We start from the raw sequence: 18,518 nt of genomic DNA, 5'->3' as shown, positions 1-18,518 counted from the left end.
GGGACCAATGAGAGAGTGCTGGTCGCCACAGCTGTGCCTCACTGGTCCCATCTGCTACAGCTCAGAGCAAACTTCTGCTTCTGCAGACGCTGACTGCACTTGTCCTTTGCACCCCCAAGAGACGGCGCAATCAGGAGCAGGACCATCCCAGAGAGGCATTTCAAGGGCAGTGTGGGAGCCAGCAGGGCTCAGGGCTTGCCCAGCGCTTGCCCACATGGCCCAGAGCGTGGTTTATGCTGACCTGAGGTTTGCCAAGGTGATGGGGGGCCGGAGCATGGCCAGCCAGGCGCTGGAGGCAGGTGAGAGCCTACAGGACCCGCTACGCTGCCCCAAATATGCCCAGCCCCACGGACTCAGCCGCTCTCCCCTGCCTTCCTCCAATAGCCCTCGGCATGGACGAAGCGGAGAGCCCCTACGAGATCACACAGTCAGCGCCGGCAGGGCAGGATGGGGATGGAGCCCAGCCCAGCCCAGGTGAGTGCCCAGCTGGAGTCCAGGAGACCCAGGGAAGTCCTGGCGTGGGTAGCGGGTGCTGTCTTGGTGTGCTCCTGCTCTCATCCTTGAAGAGAGCAGGCGCCCACACCGTGCCACCTGTGCCATCATGCTACCACTCCGCTGCCTGCAGGCGGGAGGTCTGGGGGCTGCCAGGGGTTTCCCAGCTCACCAGGTGATGCCTGTGGTCGGTTGTGCGTTGCAGGGCGCTGGTCTCGGTGGTGGTGCATTCCTGTGGGACTGCTGATAACCTGTCTGCTGCTGCTGGTGGCCACCGTGGCCTTGGGGGCTTGCTGTGAGTTGGGGGGGTGGGCACTTTTGGGGCTGGGGGTGGCTGGGCAGCACGGGGAGAGGGAGGTAGCTGGGCTGGGGCGGGTGCCGTGGGTGAACAAGAGAGTCAACAGAGGCATGCCCATGCACACTGCTTGTGGCTGGGTCCCTCTGCCCTGTCTGCTATGAGCTGGCCTGTATCCCTCGCACATCATGGGTGTCTCCCTTGCCTCCCATCACCCATCTTCCCCACCTCGTTCTCTGTTTCTTCTCCTTTCCCTTTCCTTCCAGGCATTGCCCAGCCTCATATTGCTGCACCCTCCCTGCCTCTGCCCTGCTCTGTCTGCTCCTACACCCTCTCCTGCCTTGCCCTGCTCTCCCCTGCCAGGTCCTGCCCAGCCGCTGACCATACCCTTCCTTGCTGCGTCTTTCCCATCCTTTCTCATCCAGAATGGACACCTCCCTTCCTTGCCCTGCCCATCCTACCTCTGGAGCAGGAGTAGTCCCGTGTCGCCCTGCCCGGGCTGTCCCATCCCCGTGCCCCAGCTCACCCACCCTGTCCCCAGACTGGCAGGTCACCCGCAGCCTGCAGGACGCTTCCCAGGAGCACGCGGCCGAGCAGGGCCGCCTCTCGCAGGAGGTGAGCGCACGGGAGCAGAGCCTGGAGCAGATGCGTCTGGAGCTGGCGCAGGCCCGAGCGGAGCTGCAGAGAGCGTGGCGGGAGGGCAACAGCAGCCAGCTGGAGCTGGAGAGCCTGAACGCCGAGCTGGGGCGCATCATGGGGGTCCTGGGGAAGACAGAGAAGGAGATGCAGGAGGTGCAGGGGAAGCTCAACAACAGCGAGAACACTGTGGCCATCCTGCGCTCCTGCACGGCTATAGGTAGGGCGATGGCGGAGCAGGGATGGGGTACCCTAAGGGACTGGCACTCCTCAGCAGGTGCAGTGCCAAGGCACGAGCACTGGCCTTTTTGGCCATATGGTGAGGACAGGGTGGTCCAAAGGCTGAAGCTATGCCTGGAGCAGAGGCTGAGCCTGTGATGTCTGCTGGGATGATGTGGGGCTGTTCCCGGTCCCCCCAGGCCGTCTGTGGCTGAGCAAGCACCTGAGCTGTGCCCCTGCCCCCAGACTGCTGCCCTTCGGGCTGGCTGCTGTACAGGGGCAAGTGCCTCTTCATCTCGTCGGAGAAGAAGACATGGGAGGACAGCAGAACTGAGTGCGAGAAGAAATATTCTCAGCTCCTGGTCACCAAATCCTGGAGTCGCTGGACTGTGCCGGTAGGGTGCTGGGGGAGCTGAGGGCAGGAGCTGGTGCATCCAGCCCTGGGCTCCCCAGGTGGGTCAGCACTGCTCTGGGGGCCCGTGGCCTGCCGAAACATTGAGGGTGCAAGGCTGATCTCTGGAGCACATGGCTGGTGGTGGACATGGGGCAGAGAGGCTCTGGCACCCCTGGATGCTGCCCAAGCTGAAGCAGGGCACCAGGGCTGCTCAGCTGTCCTGCCCCAAGGACCTCCAGCCCCAAGGGCTCCCTGGGGAAATGACCACTTGCTGCCAACACTGCAGCACATAAGTACCATGGAAAAGCCACTAAAAGGCCCTTTTTCTCCTTCCCCAGACCTTCCTGAAGAACGCGGACATCCCATACTGGATCGGGCTGCAGAAGAGCAGCTTCCCCTGGTACGACTACGGCTGGCTGGAGGAGGAGGACCCGGATGGTGAGGGGGTCTCGGACGCCTGGTTCTGGGTGGACGGCTCCCTTTATGAAAGGTACCCAGCAGCACACCCTCTTGCGGAAACCCCCTCTCCTCCAGCATGGCTTTAGGAAGTGTTTTAAATTGCGCTCGTACGCAGTATCAGGCACAAGCACTGGGCAATAGAGAGCATCAAAGCAGCTGAGGCCAAGGGGAGGTGGGTGTGGTGGTGTGATGAGATGCTCAGAGGCTGTGCAAATGGAAAGCCAAGACTTGGGTGGTGCACGTGCAGGGCATGCACAAGCAGGAGGCAGCAAGAGGGGACAAAAGAAACCGCAAGTTTTATTTGGGGTCTAGACAAAGCGTTCGAGCATCACCTCTATCACCCACGTGCCTTCCTGGTCCTGCTTCAAGAGGAAATCACACCTTCCCACCCGCAGAGGGTCCCAGGCTCCTCCCCGCCACGTGCACCCCCTCCCCACCTCACCACCGCTTCCTCTTGTGGTGTCTGAGAGCAGTGGGGAGGAACAGAGCCGTCTGGCCGGGTGCTGGGTACCCAGACCCTGCCTGCTGCCCACCCTTTCATCCTCAGCCCCGCCACGGGGGGCTGCACCCCACTGTGGCCATCCATGTGTCCTTGGGGAGGACCGGGCTCTCCCCATCGCCGGGCGCTGCAGGGATGAAATATCCCCCATCAGAGAGGTTGAGATCAAGTGGGGTGAGGTTAAGGGGAGTCACAAGCAATGCAGACCTTTTGCAGAGGGGTTTCTCAGCCTGCCCCAGGAAGGGCAGGATGCGTTGGCTGCGGTTTCAGCCTGTGAAATCAGCAGGGGAGAACTGGGGGATCCCCGGTTTGACTGCAGCATTCAACCCCTTCCGTGCGAGCATACAAGAGGCAGCTGTCAGCGGCCGTGGGTGGGTGGCAGCCCCCTGATGTGTTGTTTCCCCATTCAGGCCATGGCAGTCGAAGTCGAACGGGTCCTGTGCCATAATAACCCGTGGGAACATCAAACCCGCCCAGTGCGCCGGTCCCGACGACCTGCACCTCTGGATCTGCGAGAAGGCGGCGGGGCCGAGCTCCCCTTTCTGAGCATGATGGCTGCTGACCCCAGCACTGCTGCGGTGAGTGTGCCCACGCCAGGCTCTGCTGAGCCCTGGGGTGTGCGGGGCCCGTGGGGTGTGCGAGGAGGAAAGCAGGGAGCCTGGGCACCTGCGTGGGGCACGCTGACCCCCTTCCTTAGAAAGGGAGAGGGATGCAGGCACCTCCCTGTGCTGGAGGGAGCCTGTCTCCATCCCTTCGCTGCCATGGGAGGCTGTGGTCTGTGGTAGCTCAAGAGACCCCCCCCAAGCTGTGGTGCAGCAAAGGAGCAAGATAGGGGGAACCCCTTTGCAAGCTGCCTTCCCAGCCCCGCTGCATGCAGTGGAGGCTGAGCAGCACCTCACCCTCTGCCTTCCCTTGCAGCACCTGCACCCCGCACTGCCTCTGCTTCAGCCTTGCTGCACCCCTGCCCGGGATGTCCCATCCATGTGAGCAACCCCCTTCCCTCCCATAGACCCCTGCCCATGGGCTGCTCGGGTCCTTCCCAGCGATGCCCAGTGACGCTCTGGCACCACGCAGGCTGGGGCAGGCGGCGGCCATGGCCGTTACCCCCCCAGCTGATGTGCTTCAGCAGAGCGGTACGGCCCCCACAGCTCAGCCCCACACCTGCATGGGGTAAGCTGGGTCTTCCTGAGCACAGGGGCTGGTGTGCGATGGGGAGCTTGGACCCAGACACAGTGCGGAGCAAGCCCTGATGCTCAGCACTGCAGCCATGCAACATCCCCAGCACGGAGCAAGCCGCGGCGCTGGCACGCAAGGATGCAGTAGTGGGGGACGGCACAGCCCCACACCCTGCCAGGTCCCCTCCCCACAGCAAGGACTTTCCGCCTGGCCCCATCCCAAGAGCAGCTTGGCCGCAGCTGGGCCACAGCTTTCAGGTAACCCAGAAAGCAACCTCAGCAAAGCCTCGGCACCCAAGGAAGGAAGTTGTGCCTGAACCGGCCGGCGCCTGTGCTGGTGGTTGGGGTTTTTTTTGCTGATTAGAAAGTAGAGCAATGACCTTTAGGATTGTACAATGTGACGGTGCCTTTCAAAAGCAAAAGCAACTCTGGCACTTGCAGCGGACCAACACTTTGTGAGACAAGTCATCAGGACTTTAAATAGTTACTACACACGCGCACATGCGAAGATAAAGCAAAATAGCCCTGATGTAACATTGCAGCCAGGCAAGAGCAGAGGAAGTCGTGTTCACCCAGGCGAAGGCACTCTCAGTTTATTATGGGGTCGTGTGTGCCATATATAGTTGATTAATTGCTATGTGAATTAGCTTGCTTGAAGAGCAAAAGGGTGTTAAAGGCAGGCTTTTGGGAGGTGGCACGTGTCACTCCTCTGTCTTGTCCGCTGGCTGAACCCACTCTGTAGCAATAAAGAGACACAGCTAGTCTGCTCTTTGCTTTCTTGTGTACCACCACCAACACAGACTCAAGAGCATGAGCCCGAAGAACTGAAATAATAAATAGGAATTTGACCAAAGCCATTTCAACCGAGATGACCACTTTGGGGGCACTGAGATCTTGGGCTGAGCCAGGCTGGCCTGTGGTCCTCAAGGGGCTCCCCAGAAGCCCCTGGCAAGCCTGTGCAACCTTTTGGGGCCAGGCTTCCCTCCGCATCCAGCGTGCATCCAAGAGACAGAAGCAGCACCCTGAGTCACTGGGACATTCAGTTTTTATTGAACACTTTAAATAAGCTGGGTATATATTACTAGCAATTATTATTATTAATAATAATAATAATAATAAAACCCACAAGAGTTCTGCATTCACCAGTGCATTGTGCAGGAGGGAGGAAAGCCGGCTCCCACCCTTGCCAGGGGCCGGGCAGCCTGGCTGCGCTGCCTACCGGCCCCTTCCCACTGGTGCCAGGATGGCACCTCGGCCCCTCCGCCAGCACCCTGCTCCTGACCCTGTGTGCCGGGGGGAGACGGGGCGCCGTGCCGGCTCAGCACCCAGCCCCTGGCGTTGGGTGGGCAGGGGCAACCCCAGTGCTGGCAACCCTCCCTGTGCACTGCCCCACAGGCATCGTCCCTCTCCTGGCCCCCTGCACGCCTCTCTCCGCATCAGGGACTGGCTGTGCTCTCCACGCTTGTGGGGAAGCATGGGGACACCCACCAGCCCCACAGGATCCCCCAAAACACACATACACACACTGACCCCTCTGCCCTCAGCCCAGCCTCACTCACCCCCCGGCCTGGGGGGCTGTGGGGGACTCGCAGTTCTCCTGGAGGAGCAGGCTCATTGCCCACCCCTCTGCAAGAGCCTGCAGAGCGGTGAGCCCTTGGGAAAGGGGGGTCCTGAATCCAGGGTTTGAGCCCCGGGGTCCCCACTGGGGATCAGCCCTGCTGCCCAGGACAGCGCTGGAGCGTGCCCAGGGCAGGGGTGTTATTGCACTTCAGTCCCTGGCAGGGACCCAGCCCGCCCCCGGGGCTCCCCGCAGACCCCCCGAGGCCGATCTCGGTGGGACAGGTGCCCAAGCGTCTGGGCAGCACCGTGGTGGCCATGGCACAGGGCACCGTGGCCACTGGCAGCCACCCAGCGCCAAGCAAACGAGGACAGACCGTGGGGACGTGCTGAGCCCCCACACCTGCTCGGCACTGCGGCCGCGGCAGGGTCCAAGGGGCAGCCAGACACAGCCCCGCTGCCCAGGGCTCCCCGGCACTAGGACTGCGCCTCTGGCAGCTTCAGGCTGGGCTCTGCCAGCACCGGCCCCGGGGCTTTCTGGTGGCGGCCTCGGTCGTGACAGAGGAGGCTCTTGGCCTCGCAGTTGAGGTTCTGGTAGCGAGGTGGGCTGGGTGCCGGCCGGCGGCAGATAGAGGTGAAACTGAAGCTGAAGGGACCCAGGCAGCAGCCGGGGCAGGGCAGCACCTCGTCCTGCTCCAGCACGGTGCCGGAGCCGTGCCCAGGCAGCATGGCTGTGCGCTCCGTCCGCTCCAGCGCCGCCGCGCAGGGGATGCTGAGCTCTGAAAAGCCGTGCTCCAGCCCGCTACCCCACGCCAGGGGTTTGCTGACCACCACGTGGTTGTTGTTGAAGAGGAGCCTGTTGGGGGCTCGTGGCTCTGGCTGCCAGGGTCGGGCACCCGAGGATGCCGTACGGATGAAGTTGCTGTTGGGGGGCGGTGGGAGGGGCTGCGGCGGCTCAGGGCTGTCGGGGCCGCAGTCCATCCGCTCCTCTGTCCCGGGGCTGGGGGGAGAGGCTCGTCCCCAGGCTGGGGGAGGAAGGAAGGTGGGGGGCTGGGGGTCATCAACGGGATGGGGGGACCCCACACCCAGCGCCAGGCCCCCCCGGCGGGGCAGCTCGGGGGAGGCAGGCAGTGAGTGGCACTTGCGGGGGGCGGCGGCGGGGGCCGAGAAGTCACACTGCACCTCCACGGCGGGCTCAGGCGTCACGGGGGTGCTGAGCTGGAGCGGGGCAGGAGGTGGCAGGTCGAAGGTGAGCGAGATGACCGACTTGCTTGGCGTGTCGAAGAGCTTGATCTTCCCCCCCTTCAGGTCCTCACGCTGGGAGAAGGGGTTGACGCGGGGAGGTGTCTCCTTGGTCCTGGCCCCGCCGTAAGGCTCCGGCGGCCGCAGCAGGGTGGGCGATTTGGGGGGGAACATGTCGGACTGGCTGCGGGACAGGCGCTGGTCCGGCTGCAGGTGCTGCGTCCCCAGCTCGCGCAGGGGCGACTGCTCGGCGCGGCCGGCCGCCCTCCCAGCTACCCCTGGGCACGAGCACAGGAGCGGGTCACCAGCTGCCCACAGCAGCCGGTGCAGGGTGCCATGGGATGCCAGGCACCCAACAACTCAGGGGTGCACCCCAAGAGGGGAACAGCAACTGGCTCCATCCTCCAAACCCCATGCAACCCCTGTCTCCTTCCCCTGCAGCAGCCAGGGTAGGATGGGATAACCCGCATCCCACCTCCTTCCACTCCCCTATGGCCTGTCCCCGGGATGCCCACGTACCATTGAGCGTGGCCGCCATCCCAGGCGTGGGCAGGCTTTCCCCGCCGCTGAAGAGGGTGGCCCCGGTGCCCTCGGTGGCCAGCTGGTGCTGCAGGACGCCCTCCAGGCACTGCGTGATTTCCAGGAACGAGGGACGGGAGGTGGGCTCCATCTGCGGGCAGGAGGGATTTTCCGTTGGGTCTGTGGCCCCCCAAGCATCCCAGGGAGTCCTGCCCAGCAAAGGCAGCTCCCTGCCTCTCCCCCTGTGCAGGCAAGGCTGCCTGTCCTGCCCAGCTGCCCTGGCAAGGAAGAGCAGCAGAGATGGGATGCTCACACTGCAGCAGTGGAAAGCGAGCTGGAGGAAGGCTGCTGGGCAGTCAATTCCCACCATGGTGCGGAAAGTGGTGACGTCCAGACCAAAATCCTGTGCCAGGGAAAGGAGGAAGAGTGAGGCTGGGTCCCCTGGGGCACCACATGGCCTGGTCCCCCCTCCCTGCACTGACTGTGTGCCACCCAGGGCTGTGGACCTGGCAGCACCCTGGCTGGGGCACAGCAAGGGGGGACCTTGGGGTCACCCCAAGTTGGAACAAGGCCGGGGGATGCTGGGACACAGATCCCTCCTGCTCTCTGCCTGAATTCAACAGTCCCCATCTCCCACCCAGGCCGACCATGGGCTCTGAGGACAGGCAGAGAGCATCCTTCCACAGCCAGCATTTGGGACACAGCACCCCCACCCTGAGATGCGAGGCAGCTCCTGCACACGGGGCTCTGCCCAGCACAGGTAGATGGTCCCCCTCATTTGGCGGTCCCAGCCCTGATGCTGCTGCCCACCATCCTCCCTCCCCGTCCCCATCCCAGGGAGTCACCTCGGTGCGGGGCAGGTAGTCAGGGTCCGCAGGGACACGAGCGATGGTCTCGCACAGGATGATGCCGTACGCGAACACATCGGCCTGCAGAGAGCAGGGAGTCATGGGGGGTCCCTGTAGCCCCGAGGTGACATGCCCACCATTCCCCCCTCCTCCCCTCTAAGCCACACCGGGGGCCTTGCCACCTCGCCACCCGAGGGATGCCCAGTTCCTTCCCTCCGTGTGCCCGAACGCCCCCAGGGCTGCAAATCCTGCAAACCACTGGTGGTGCAAGCCTGGATGAAGCCCCACACACGGCAGTCACGGAGCCTCACCTTCTCATTGTAGATCTCCCCTCGCAGCACCTCAGGCGCCATCCAGTATGGGGAGCCCACCACGGCCAGCGGCTCCTTCTCGCTGCCCTCGCTGGGGGACATGGTGGGACATCAAGAGGCTGCCCACAGTCCCCTGTCCCTGTCTGACCTCCCATCCTCCCTCTGGGGCAGCCCACATTACCATCTCCATCTCCCTTCCTGGGCTAACCCTCCTCCATGCACCCCACAAACTCATCTCTGCTCACCCACACCACCCCCTTCTCCATCCTCTCCTAGCCAGCTCCAAATGTGTCCACTTGCCCCATGAGTCCCCACAGCCAAGGACCACCCCCACTGCCCCCCATCCCTGCCCTTCTAGCTTGCATCCCAAATGTCCATCCCTCCCCAGCTGCTACTCCAAATGGCCTGGAAACTCCCCACTCCAAAGATGGGGACGGACAGGTGGACGCTGCCCACATACCTGTAGGTGGGGATCTTCTCCGCCAAGCCAAAGTCACCCACTACAGCGGTGTAGCCATTGGCCTCGCAGCGCACCAGGCAGTTCTGGGGGCAAAGGAGGAACCCCCATCACACCGACCGCACCAGCCCTGCCTCACCAGCCACCAATCCCGGGATGCCCCGGCACAGCACAGCCTCCTGCTCCCCAGCCGGCCATGCCTGGGGCAGCAACATGGGTATGGGACAACGAGGGCAATGGGATGCTTTGGAGCATCCCGTACCTTGGAGGTGAGGTCGCGGTGGAAGATGCCCTTGGAGTGCAGGTAGCGGAGGCCACGGGCGATGTCGAGGGCCAGCTTGACACGCGTGGACCAGGAGAGGGGCACAGGGCTGTCCAGCAGCTGCTCCAGGTTCCCACCATTGATATACTGATGGGAAGAGCCAGGCAATCGCATCACTGCACCCCACTCCTTCCCATAATGCCGGATGCCCATTTCTTATCCCAGCTCATCCGCCAACCACCCTATGGCACAACCCCCCAGCAGCCCTTGCCCTGCACATGTGCCATGGGCGGAGAAAGTGTCCCCATAGCCATCACTGTCCCCTCTCCAGGCCTGCAGGAACACCAAGACTCACAGCCGTTGTCCCGCTCTCACCTCTGTCAGCGCGTGCAGCTGTCCCTGGTGCACACACACCCCCATGAACCTGCAAGATAGAGGGGACCTGAGGGTGGTCACAGCAGGGACCAGCCCCAGGAGCTCATCCAGAGCTGACAGTAGTGCCAAATTCCCCAGGCTAGGGAAGAGGGGGGCAATGGGGACGGCAGCGGGGGAGAAGGTCCTACCTGAGGATGTTGGGGTGCGAGAGGCGGTTCATCAGCTGCACCTCCCGCAGCATGTTGCCCCGGTTGCTGGTCAGCTTGTTCATCTTCAGCACCATGATCTGCCCTGACTGGCGGTGCCGCACCTGGAGGGGGGTGCAGGGGAAGCTGAGCCTCACATGTCTCCACAACCCCTCTGGACACCAGCCTGCACTTGGTACCCACCCCAGCACCCGAGGCGTGGGGCACCCCAGGGACTGCTAGGACTAGGGGGGCTCTCCCCACACAGCAGCACCCCAAGGACCCCCAGTGTCGACGATGCACATCACCATCCTCCCTGGGGCACCCTGCTTGTCATGCTCCCCCCACCACACTACACCACCCAGCCCTCCCGGAGAGGCAACGGCAGCTCCTGCAAGCTGTGACCCCAACCCTGCTGCAAGGACAGCCAGCTGCAGGATTGGAGGGCACCAGGGAGGGCTTTTTTGGGTATGCACCACCCAGCCAGACCCCACCAGCATGAGCTGGAGGACAGGGGGGGTACGTTGCCCCCCTGACCCAGCCCCAGGGGTGGCCAACGCTGCCCCAGTGCCTGACCCCAGCCTGGTGGGGCACGGCACTCGGATGCAGCTGTATATTTAGTCGTCCCCAGCCTGACGCTGTCATGCGAGCTGGGGGCCTGGCCCCCTGCCAGGAACAGCAGCTGGGACTGTGCTCAAGCACGGACACCCCCATGCTTCTGCAGCCCCCCCGACACGTGCGGGGCGAGGGACGAGCACGGGATCCCCTGCTCCAGCACCACACTGCGGGGGCCAAACCAGTGCTCAGGGTCCCCTCCTGAGTGGGCACTGGGAGTGGGATGGGACCCCCCCCGGAGCAGCAGCCCATGGCGGGGACAACCCGGCAGATCCCAGCTGCCCCCCGGCAGACATCGAGCTGTCCACGGAGGCGCAGGCATTCCTCGGCGCTGCTGTCAGCTCCCCGCTCTTCTCCTTTTTAGTCGATGCTGGTTGAGGCTGCTGGGCTGGCGCCAGTCCCCGGCCTGCTCCACACCCCCCCTTGCCTCAGGGATCGCCTCCCCACAAAACACGGCGGGGCTGGCTGGAGGCAGGCCCCCCATCTTGCTCACAGCTTGGCCCCTGTCCCCATCACAAGCGGGGGAGGCTGGCGCTGGGCCCTTGGGGGCTCTCTTCCCACCCCCCAGCTGGCATTGCTTTGGAGAGCAGTTGTCCTGGGGTGCACGCGAAGATGGGGACCCACCCAGCAACCAATATGCAGGGGATGGGCTGTAGCTCCCCCCCAAAGAGCGTGAGGGGAACTCAGTGCTTTATAAAGATCCCTCTACATGTCTGGGTGCACCAGGGCCAAAACAGTCCCAGGCAGAGTGGAATCGAGAGGCCGGACCCCACTGTGCCACCACCAGCACACTGAATTCACGGAGAGGCTCTGAATAATTCATGTGCCGCCTGCCCATGGGCACCCCGCTCCGGTTACACCTGCATCAGCTCCAGCCAGCTCCAGCCAGCCGGCCGGGACCCCTGGCCCACGGGCCGGGGCCACGTGGCAGCAGAGATCAGGATGGACCCTGGAGGAGCGAGGAGGGGACACCCCAGACACCTGCCACCATGGGTCCCCATCCCGGCCCCCTCCCACGCTGTGGGGAGAAGGGAGGATGGGTTCCCTCATGCCTCCTCCTTGCTGAGCACCAAACAAAATGCCTGAGTTTGGGAAGAGCCCATCCCAGGGTGACAGCACAGTCCCTGCTGTGGGGAGCATGGCTCCTCCAGCCCTGTGAGCACCCAGGGCTCCCCAACTAATGGCACCCCGGGTCCTCCCTGTGCCCACCACCCTGCTCACCCACCCCATCACCTGCAGCACCTGGCACTGCTGCCAGTCCCATCCTGGTGCCTGGGGGCTCCCTGCCCACATCTGCACCAGCAGGCAGGGTGAGGGACACCCCTACCCCATCCCCACCATTGCTGCCTTCCCTCCACCCCATCCCCATGCACAGGGCAGCTGGAGACAGCACCAGACACAGAAATGGGGCTCCCAGCCTGGCTTCGGTGGCTGTGCAGGCTTTAAGGAGTGGACCTGCTTGGCGGAGACAGGGTGGGCAGGGTCTTCCTTCGCCCCTCCAGCTCCTTGCAGAGCCAGGGGACGAGGGAGCCAAAGCCTGGATGAGGCCAGCAGGACCCCCCTGCCCCGCCAAGGCCCCGGCACTAGGTGCTGCCCAGCAAAGCCCAGTGCTCCTGACCCAGCTTGCGCGGCAGCAGCGCTGCCTTTCCTTCCCACGCCGCACCGGGCTGGCAGGACTGGCTCGGTTGGTTTGGCTGGCACCGGCAGCTGCCAGGCGCCAGGACCCAGCTTGACGGCGCAGGCAGGCTGGGCCCCGCTGGGATGGCTGCAGGCGGCGAGGCTCCGGCGCCACGCGCCCACGACGGGAACGTCGGGCGGCACGCACAGCGCTGGCACTCGGTGGCTATGCACCGTGGGGCTGCCCGGGTCCCCATCATCAGCAGCGTTCCTGCATCAGGGAGCAGTGCCTGGTGGGCAGTGGCTCAGCTCCATGTAGGTGGGATGTGCCCATGGCTTAATTCCTTGTTAATAAGCCTCCTGCCATTGCAATAGGTTGGGTCAGGTCTGAGTGCAGCCACATGGCGTCTAATGCCTTAATCCTGGAGGAGAGGCAGCATCGGGGAGGGAAGCTCTGGTGAAAGCCCCTTCCCTGGGATTTCTCCCAGGGACCCCAGAAGCCCCTGGCCAGCACAGCCTTGCCCTGGTGCTTTGCTCCAGGACTCCATCACCAGGGGCAGAGAGGGCCCGGGGGCTCCCAAGACAGCCCCAGCCCCATGCACACAGGGCACGACCTCCTCAAGGGTGTCCAGCACCCTGAGCTTGCTTGCAAGGCCCCGTCCTGCTATCTCTCCTGCATGCTCCACAGCTCAAGGCCAGCCCCTGCCCGGGCTGGCAAGGAAGGGGTTATGCTCCCTTGGGCTTCCCATGGCCTCCCACAAGTGTTAGCCACTTTACCCAGTCCAGCTAGGTGCTAGCATCAGTCCAGCACCCTGGCCGCCCTCCAGAAGCAGGCATAGCAAAGGAAGGAACAAGCCACGACCCCAAGCAGGAGGAAGCCCCTTGCTAAGGGGGTTTCCTTCCTCGCTGCCATCCGGGGAAGGCAGCGGGCAGCAGCGGGCAGCAGAGACTCTCCGGGCAGGATGGCGTCCCCCCTCGCCTCTCCACGCTCTGGCATGGTGCCCAGGAATCCCAGCGCATTCCCTGGAGCTGAGCTCAGCCAGGCAGCCACGCTGGGGTGCGGGGGGAGGACAAGCCACAAGCCCCCACCCAGGAACCAGGCAAGCCCTCGCCCCTTGCTGATGCCCTCCAGCACCCCAAACGGCCCCTCTGTTGGGTGCTTTGTGGGGGCACCATGGTCGAGCCAGGGTGCCGTGGCATGTCGATCCCCATCCCATCTGTTGCCAGTGCACGGGCCTGGGGGATGGGACGGGGCTGGCTGCAGCCCCAGCCCGGGCACAAGGGATCTGAGCTCTTTTAACAGCGGAAATTAGAGTCTTATTTAAAGAGCATGCTAATCAGAGTGAGCAGACAGCCTGCTCCCTCCCTGCAGCCAGTGTTCCCCGTCTAGACACGGGATGAATCCTGCCCTGCTAGTCCCCCCAGCCGGGGGTCTCAGCAGCCAGCCCCCCTGCTCCCCATGTCGGGAACAGGCTCACACATCACCCCACTCCGCACGCGTCCCCTTGCCCCAGCCTGGCGTAGGCAAGGCATAGCCACACAGGGACATCATCCTGCACTCCTTGCCCTGGGGAGCCCAGCAGGGAAAGATGGGAGAGCAAGCAAGGGAGCTACAACACTGCCAGTAATCCCACAGCCGCCTGTGACAGCTGCATCTGAGCTCACGGGAATCCCAGTAGCGCAACAGGTCTTTTACTGGGTGGGACTGGAAAACCTGCTCATCATGTGGGAAAGGCAGAATTGGTCAAGACAGACTTCCTCTGGGGACGCGAAAGGAGTGGGCCGCGCAGCACCCACTCCCGATGAATGCTTGCACATCAGCAGCCCTCACCTCCCGTGCTCCCAGGTGCAGCATGGCAGGCACACCAGGAGCCGGGGCAGCGCCAGCCCTGACCGGCAATGCCGGAGCATGCCCCACGACAGCGCAGGAGAGGTGCCGGCGAGCCCCAGACCAGTCAGCACAACGCATTTCCAATGCCCAGGGCTCCCAAGTGGCGACGGCGGGGCCAGGGCTGCTCTCGGCCTCGCCGCGGCTGGCTGACCTTGGCAAATTCACTTCCTCCCCGCCTGCCTTAGTTTCCCTGTCTGTGTCACTCCGCTCCACCCTGCTTTGTAAAACAAGGCAAGGTCCACTGATGCAGGGCAGCAGATAAGAGGGAGGGAGTTATGTCATTAGTTGCGTGGGTAAATTGGAAGTAAATACAAAATCTCAAAGGCTGGCGGGGAAGCGGGCAGAGACAGGCAGGCGGCAGCAGCGCTGAAGCCCTCTCCCAAGCTCTGTCCGCACGGGGAGCCGCTAATCCCCCCATTTTCCATGGTAACGGGGTGCTGGGCTGAGCACACCAAAGGGCTGTGTCCTGGGAAGCAGCATCTCCAAGAGGATGTGTGACAGCAGGGCATGAGGGGCAGAGTAGGATGAGTGAAGACGTCTGGATACGGCCCCCAGGAGAGTGAAGGCAGGATGCTGCCCGCAGTCCCCATGTCTGCTGCAGACCGCACATGGGAAAGTAAGAAAGGGGTTTGGGGAAGAGATGCAACAGTGGTTTAAGGGCTGGAGAAAATGTCTGGCACAAACGCACCCGGCTCAATCTGCTCAGTCTAATGGAGACAGAGAGAGGCAGCTCGCTGGAATGTCCGTGTATCCGAGAAAGCGGGTGGGCCTGGCATCTCTGAAATCACACACAGAAAGGCAATGGGAACCAGCTGCTCCAGAGGGAAACAGCTCAGCTCTGCAGCACAGCAGGGGATCAGCGGGGAACAATCCCTGGGGAAAAGGGCAGCTTTTCATCACTGGTGTCTCCTGTCCGCTCTGGACAGCCTTTCCAAGACAAGCGCTTGGCTGGAGCGGGATAAGGCTCAACCCAGGGGCAAGCTTGGGACACCAAGGCTGAGACATGCTGAGCCCTTTGGCTTTAACGCTGGGAACACAGTCAGACGTCCGTGCCGGTACCTCAGCACCCTGCCTGGCCCTGGCTCAGCTGCACACCAGGCCTGAGCTACCTGCGTAGGGACAGAGACGTCCAGGTCCCCTCCCTGTCCCCTACGCCCACCAAGGCTGGAATGAGACAGGGCTCAGCAGCCACACAGAGGAGGGAGCCGCGAGTGCCCACGGCCATGGAAAGCAACAGCAGGAACAAGGGAGGTGGGAGGAAAACGGGTCCTGCGCTGCCCTGCCAAGCTCCATCCTCCTCGCAAGCTCAGGCAGCCAAGCCCCAGCTCAGATCCCGGGCCTGCCCCACCATCCTGCTGAGCTCTTGGACTCAACCCACCACACGAGCACAAAGCCCCATCTGGACCCCTCCTGCCCGTCTCCTCGCCGGCACGCACACACGTCGGCTCCTGCCGCCTGATCCCACTCCCACCCTCCAACCTTTGCTGGTCCCACAAATCCTACGTGCAAGTGGCTCCACAAAAACATGAACAACGGGTGGGAGAAGGAGCATTTTGTGGCTCCTGCAGGGCCTGGGTAAACAGAAACAGCAAAGCAAGGAGAGACGGTGGCCTGGCTGAGACACGGGAGCATCCATTATTAAAGAGCCATATCCACGCCTGACATTATTAAATGCCTCCTTCTGCTCCGAGGTGCTGCCGCACGCTCTGAGCCAGAGATCAATAGCAGGAACCCAGCCAGCGGAGAGGCCACAGCTCCGTAGGGGCAGGAGGGAGCACGGAGGAGAGGGACCCCTCTGCATGCCTGCCACGGCCCCTCTTGTGGCTGCAGAGGAGCTGGGTCTTGGGGGTCTCTTTGCTGAGTGGGGAGCGGTGGCAGGGCTGGAGAGGGACTCCAGGGTCCTGCTGGGTCATGGCCACCCAGGTGTGCTGCACGTGGGAGCGTGGTCCCACGCAGGGGACACAGCACAGAGCGGCCCGGGACCTCAGTGACTCTGGTGGGAGGTGGTGGGGGTCCTGCCCAGCCCAAAGGTGGTCTTACGGGCAGTCCTTGCCCAACGGCTTGTGGCGCCTTAAGTGATGCCCAGGATGAAAACAACATGTGCACACACCTCCCGTCGAATGCTGTGGCAGCGGGGCAGGGCACAGCCCCTTGGCATGGCGAGGTACTGTCACCATGCACCTCTGCCACACTGTTGGGACCCTGAGCCCCCCACCAGCACCCCTGCACCCCTAACCAGGGTGCGGGCCACACATGGGTGTCCCTGCTCTGGCAGTCCCAGAGAGGACGGAGGACAAAGGCAGCTCCGGGCTCCAAGCTGGGGACCTTCCGCCGCGCTGCTCTGCAGCATCACAGCCCTTTCCCGGAGCCGGTGACCTTCGGGAGGCTCCCGTGGGGTGCTCCGCACATCTACCTGCCCAGTGCAGGCTGGAGCAGGCCCAGCAAGGCTGGAAATCACCTCGGACCGGCTGTGAACACCGCCTGCATCCCCTGCCACAGGCACACCCTGGGGCTGGTGGTGTCGGGGCTTTTGACAGGGGTCCCTGGGGCTGAGCTGCCCACCACCCCACGGGTGCCCGGACCCCCCCGCGACCCACGCCGCATCGCTTCGGAGCGCTCAGCCTTCCCGGGCTGTAAACAGAGCCGGCGCTCCCCTCCCCCTGCACGGAGGGATGGAGGAACAACACCCCCGGCGGGGACGGGGCTCCCCGGCATCCCAGGTCCCCGCCGCACGGCACCGCCTCGTACCACCCCCACGACCTCGCCCAGATGCCGGGGCCGAGGGGGGCCAGACCCCCGAACCCCGCCCGGCCAGGGATGCGTGGGAGCCGCGCCCCCCGGGGATGCCCAAAGCCGGCGGGATGCCCCGGGGACCGCCATCCCCGCTCCCGCCCCGCACACCTTAAAGACCTCGGAGAAGAAGCCGGCCCCGATCTTCTCGCAGTAGAAGTCGTCGATGCGAGCCAGGGTGGAGACGGCGCTGCGCAGCGCCCGGTAAGAGGAGGGCCGCAAGCGCCCGCAGCCCGCCCAGGGCCCCGCCGCTTCCCCTTCGCCCTCCCCGGGCCGTCGCGGCAGCTTCTCCCACTCCATGTCGGTCCCGCCGAGCACCCCCAGCGCCATTCACATCCCCGCCCGGGCGGCCCCGCGGCCGGGGCGCCGCCGCCTGCCCTTCCCCCGGCCCGGCCCGGTCCGGCGCCGGCCCGGCCCCCGGGGCGACGCTAGCGGCGGCGGCGGCGGCGGCGGCGGCGCGGGGCGGGCGGCGCGGCGGGGCGCACGGCGCTCATGGCCCGGCAGCGGCGCCCCGAAGCCCCGCCGCGGCCCGGAGCTGCGCCTCCGCCGCCCCGAGCGCTGGCACCGGCGGGGCGGAGCCGGGGCGGGGACAGCCCTTAACTCCTTGGGACCCGCCGCCGCCGAGACCCGCCGGAGCATCCCTGCCCCGCACCGGCGGGCAGCGGCGATCCCGCACGCCCCGATGTCCCTGGGTGGCGAGCTGGCATCTCTGTACGCGCCTGCATGGGCTACGGGGACCCGAGCTCCCGGTGCCCGGCTCGGACAGACCCCATGGACACGGTGCTCTGATCCTCCTCTACCCCGGGCCCTGCCTGGATGCTCCTTGGAGCCGTGGGTCTCTTTGTCCCCTGGGTCCCACCGGGATCGCATTGTAAACGCAGGACTCTTTCTCCTCCGAGCCCTGCCCGGATGCTCCTTGTAGCTGCGGGACTCTCTTTCTCCTCATAGCACCCAGTCCCTGAGCAGATGGACCGAGGGCACGGGGATCTGATCTCCCCATATGTCCAGCCCCATGCCATGCAAGGATCATGGGTCCAATTCCCCCCGTACAGGCAGCTGCTGCCAGGATGGGCCCCACTGGCACAGGCTCGGATCTCTCCTCACAGCCATCACCAGACTGGATGGATGCTGTGGATGGAGAGCTCTGATTCTCCTCGTGCACCCACCCCTGCCTGGAGGGTGTCCCGGGGGCTGTGGGACCTGTCCTCTGGAGGAGCAGGGAAGTGCAGCCTCTCAGTGACATTATGCCCAGTGCCTCTTGCACCCCTTCACGTTTCTCCTTTTCCTGAGCTCTACCACTTCTCCCAGGTTTCCTCCTGCTTCCTGCTCCCTCGCAGGCCTTTTCCCTGCTCCGTTGCTGATCTGTCCTGTCCTTCCTGCCCAGGGACTCCCTGCAGCTGGATCTGCCCTTACTCTGTCCAACACATTTCGCTGTTGCTCCCCTTGGCAACCTGTGCCGGCCCAGCCCTGCCCCAGCTGCCTCCCTGGGTGCTGCCACAGCCCTCCTGTGCCTCCCTGCTGCTGCAGCTACCCTGCATCTGCCTTGCTCCAGCTGTTTCCCTGTGCGGTACTGCTGGCTCCACATGCCCTGCACCTCCCTAGCTGCTTTCCCTGCTGGGAAAAGCCGCCACATGGAGTGTCTCCTGGTGTGGCATTTTTTTGGCCAGTGCTTGGCTCCAG

At 64.2% G+C, this 18,518-nt stretch overlaps 2 protein-coding genes across 2 annotated transcripts; one reads left to right on the top strand and one right to left on the bottom strand.

The window, feature by feature from the left end:
* Positions 1-197: 197 nt before the first annotated feature.
* On the top strand, positions 198-4,163 carry LOC309603074 (C-type lectin domain family 12 member B-like). The gene is made up of 8 exons (XM_082337443.1): positions 198-299; positions 385-474; positions 698-787; positions 1,329-1,643; positions 1,889-2,037; positions 2,375-2,526; positions 3,405-3,572; positions 3,913-4,163. Exons 1-7 carry the CDS (start codon positions 215-217, stop codon positions 3,538-3,540), a joined length of 1,017 nt encoding a protein of 338 aa, XP_082193569.1. The 5' UTR covers positions 198-214; the 3' UTR covers positions 3,541-3,572; positions 3,913-4,163.
* A 1,763-nt stretch (positions 4,164-5,926) lies between these two features.
* On the bottom strand, positions 5,927-17,168 carry TESK1 (testis associated actin remodelling kinase 1; the record flags this gene model as incomplete). The annotated part of the gene is made up of 10 exons (XM_082335863.1): positions 5,927-7,246; positions 7,488-7,638; positions 7,801-7,890; positions 8,333-8,416; positions 8,647-8,737; positions 9,107-9,189; positions 9,366-9,512; positions 9,741-9,789; positions 9,929-10,050; positions 16,950-17,168. 10 exons carry the CDS (start codon positions 17,166-17,168, stop codon positions 6,204-6,206), a joined length of 2,079 nt encoding a protein of 692 aa, XP_082191989.1. The 3' UTR covers positions 5,927-6,203.
* Positions 17,169-18,518: the final 1,350 nt, after the last annotated feature.

This window comes from Platalea leucorodia (assembly GCF_965183815.1).
Source record: "Platalea leucorodia genome assembly, chromosome: Z".
Taxonomy (NCBI): domain Eukaryota; kingdom Metazoa; phylum Chordata; class Aves; order Pelecaniformes; family Threskiornithidae; genus Platalea; species Platalea leucorodia.
This window is presented reverse-complemented; position numbering and strand designations above follow the sequence as displayed.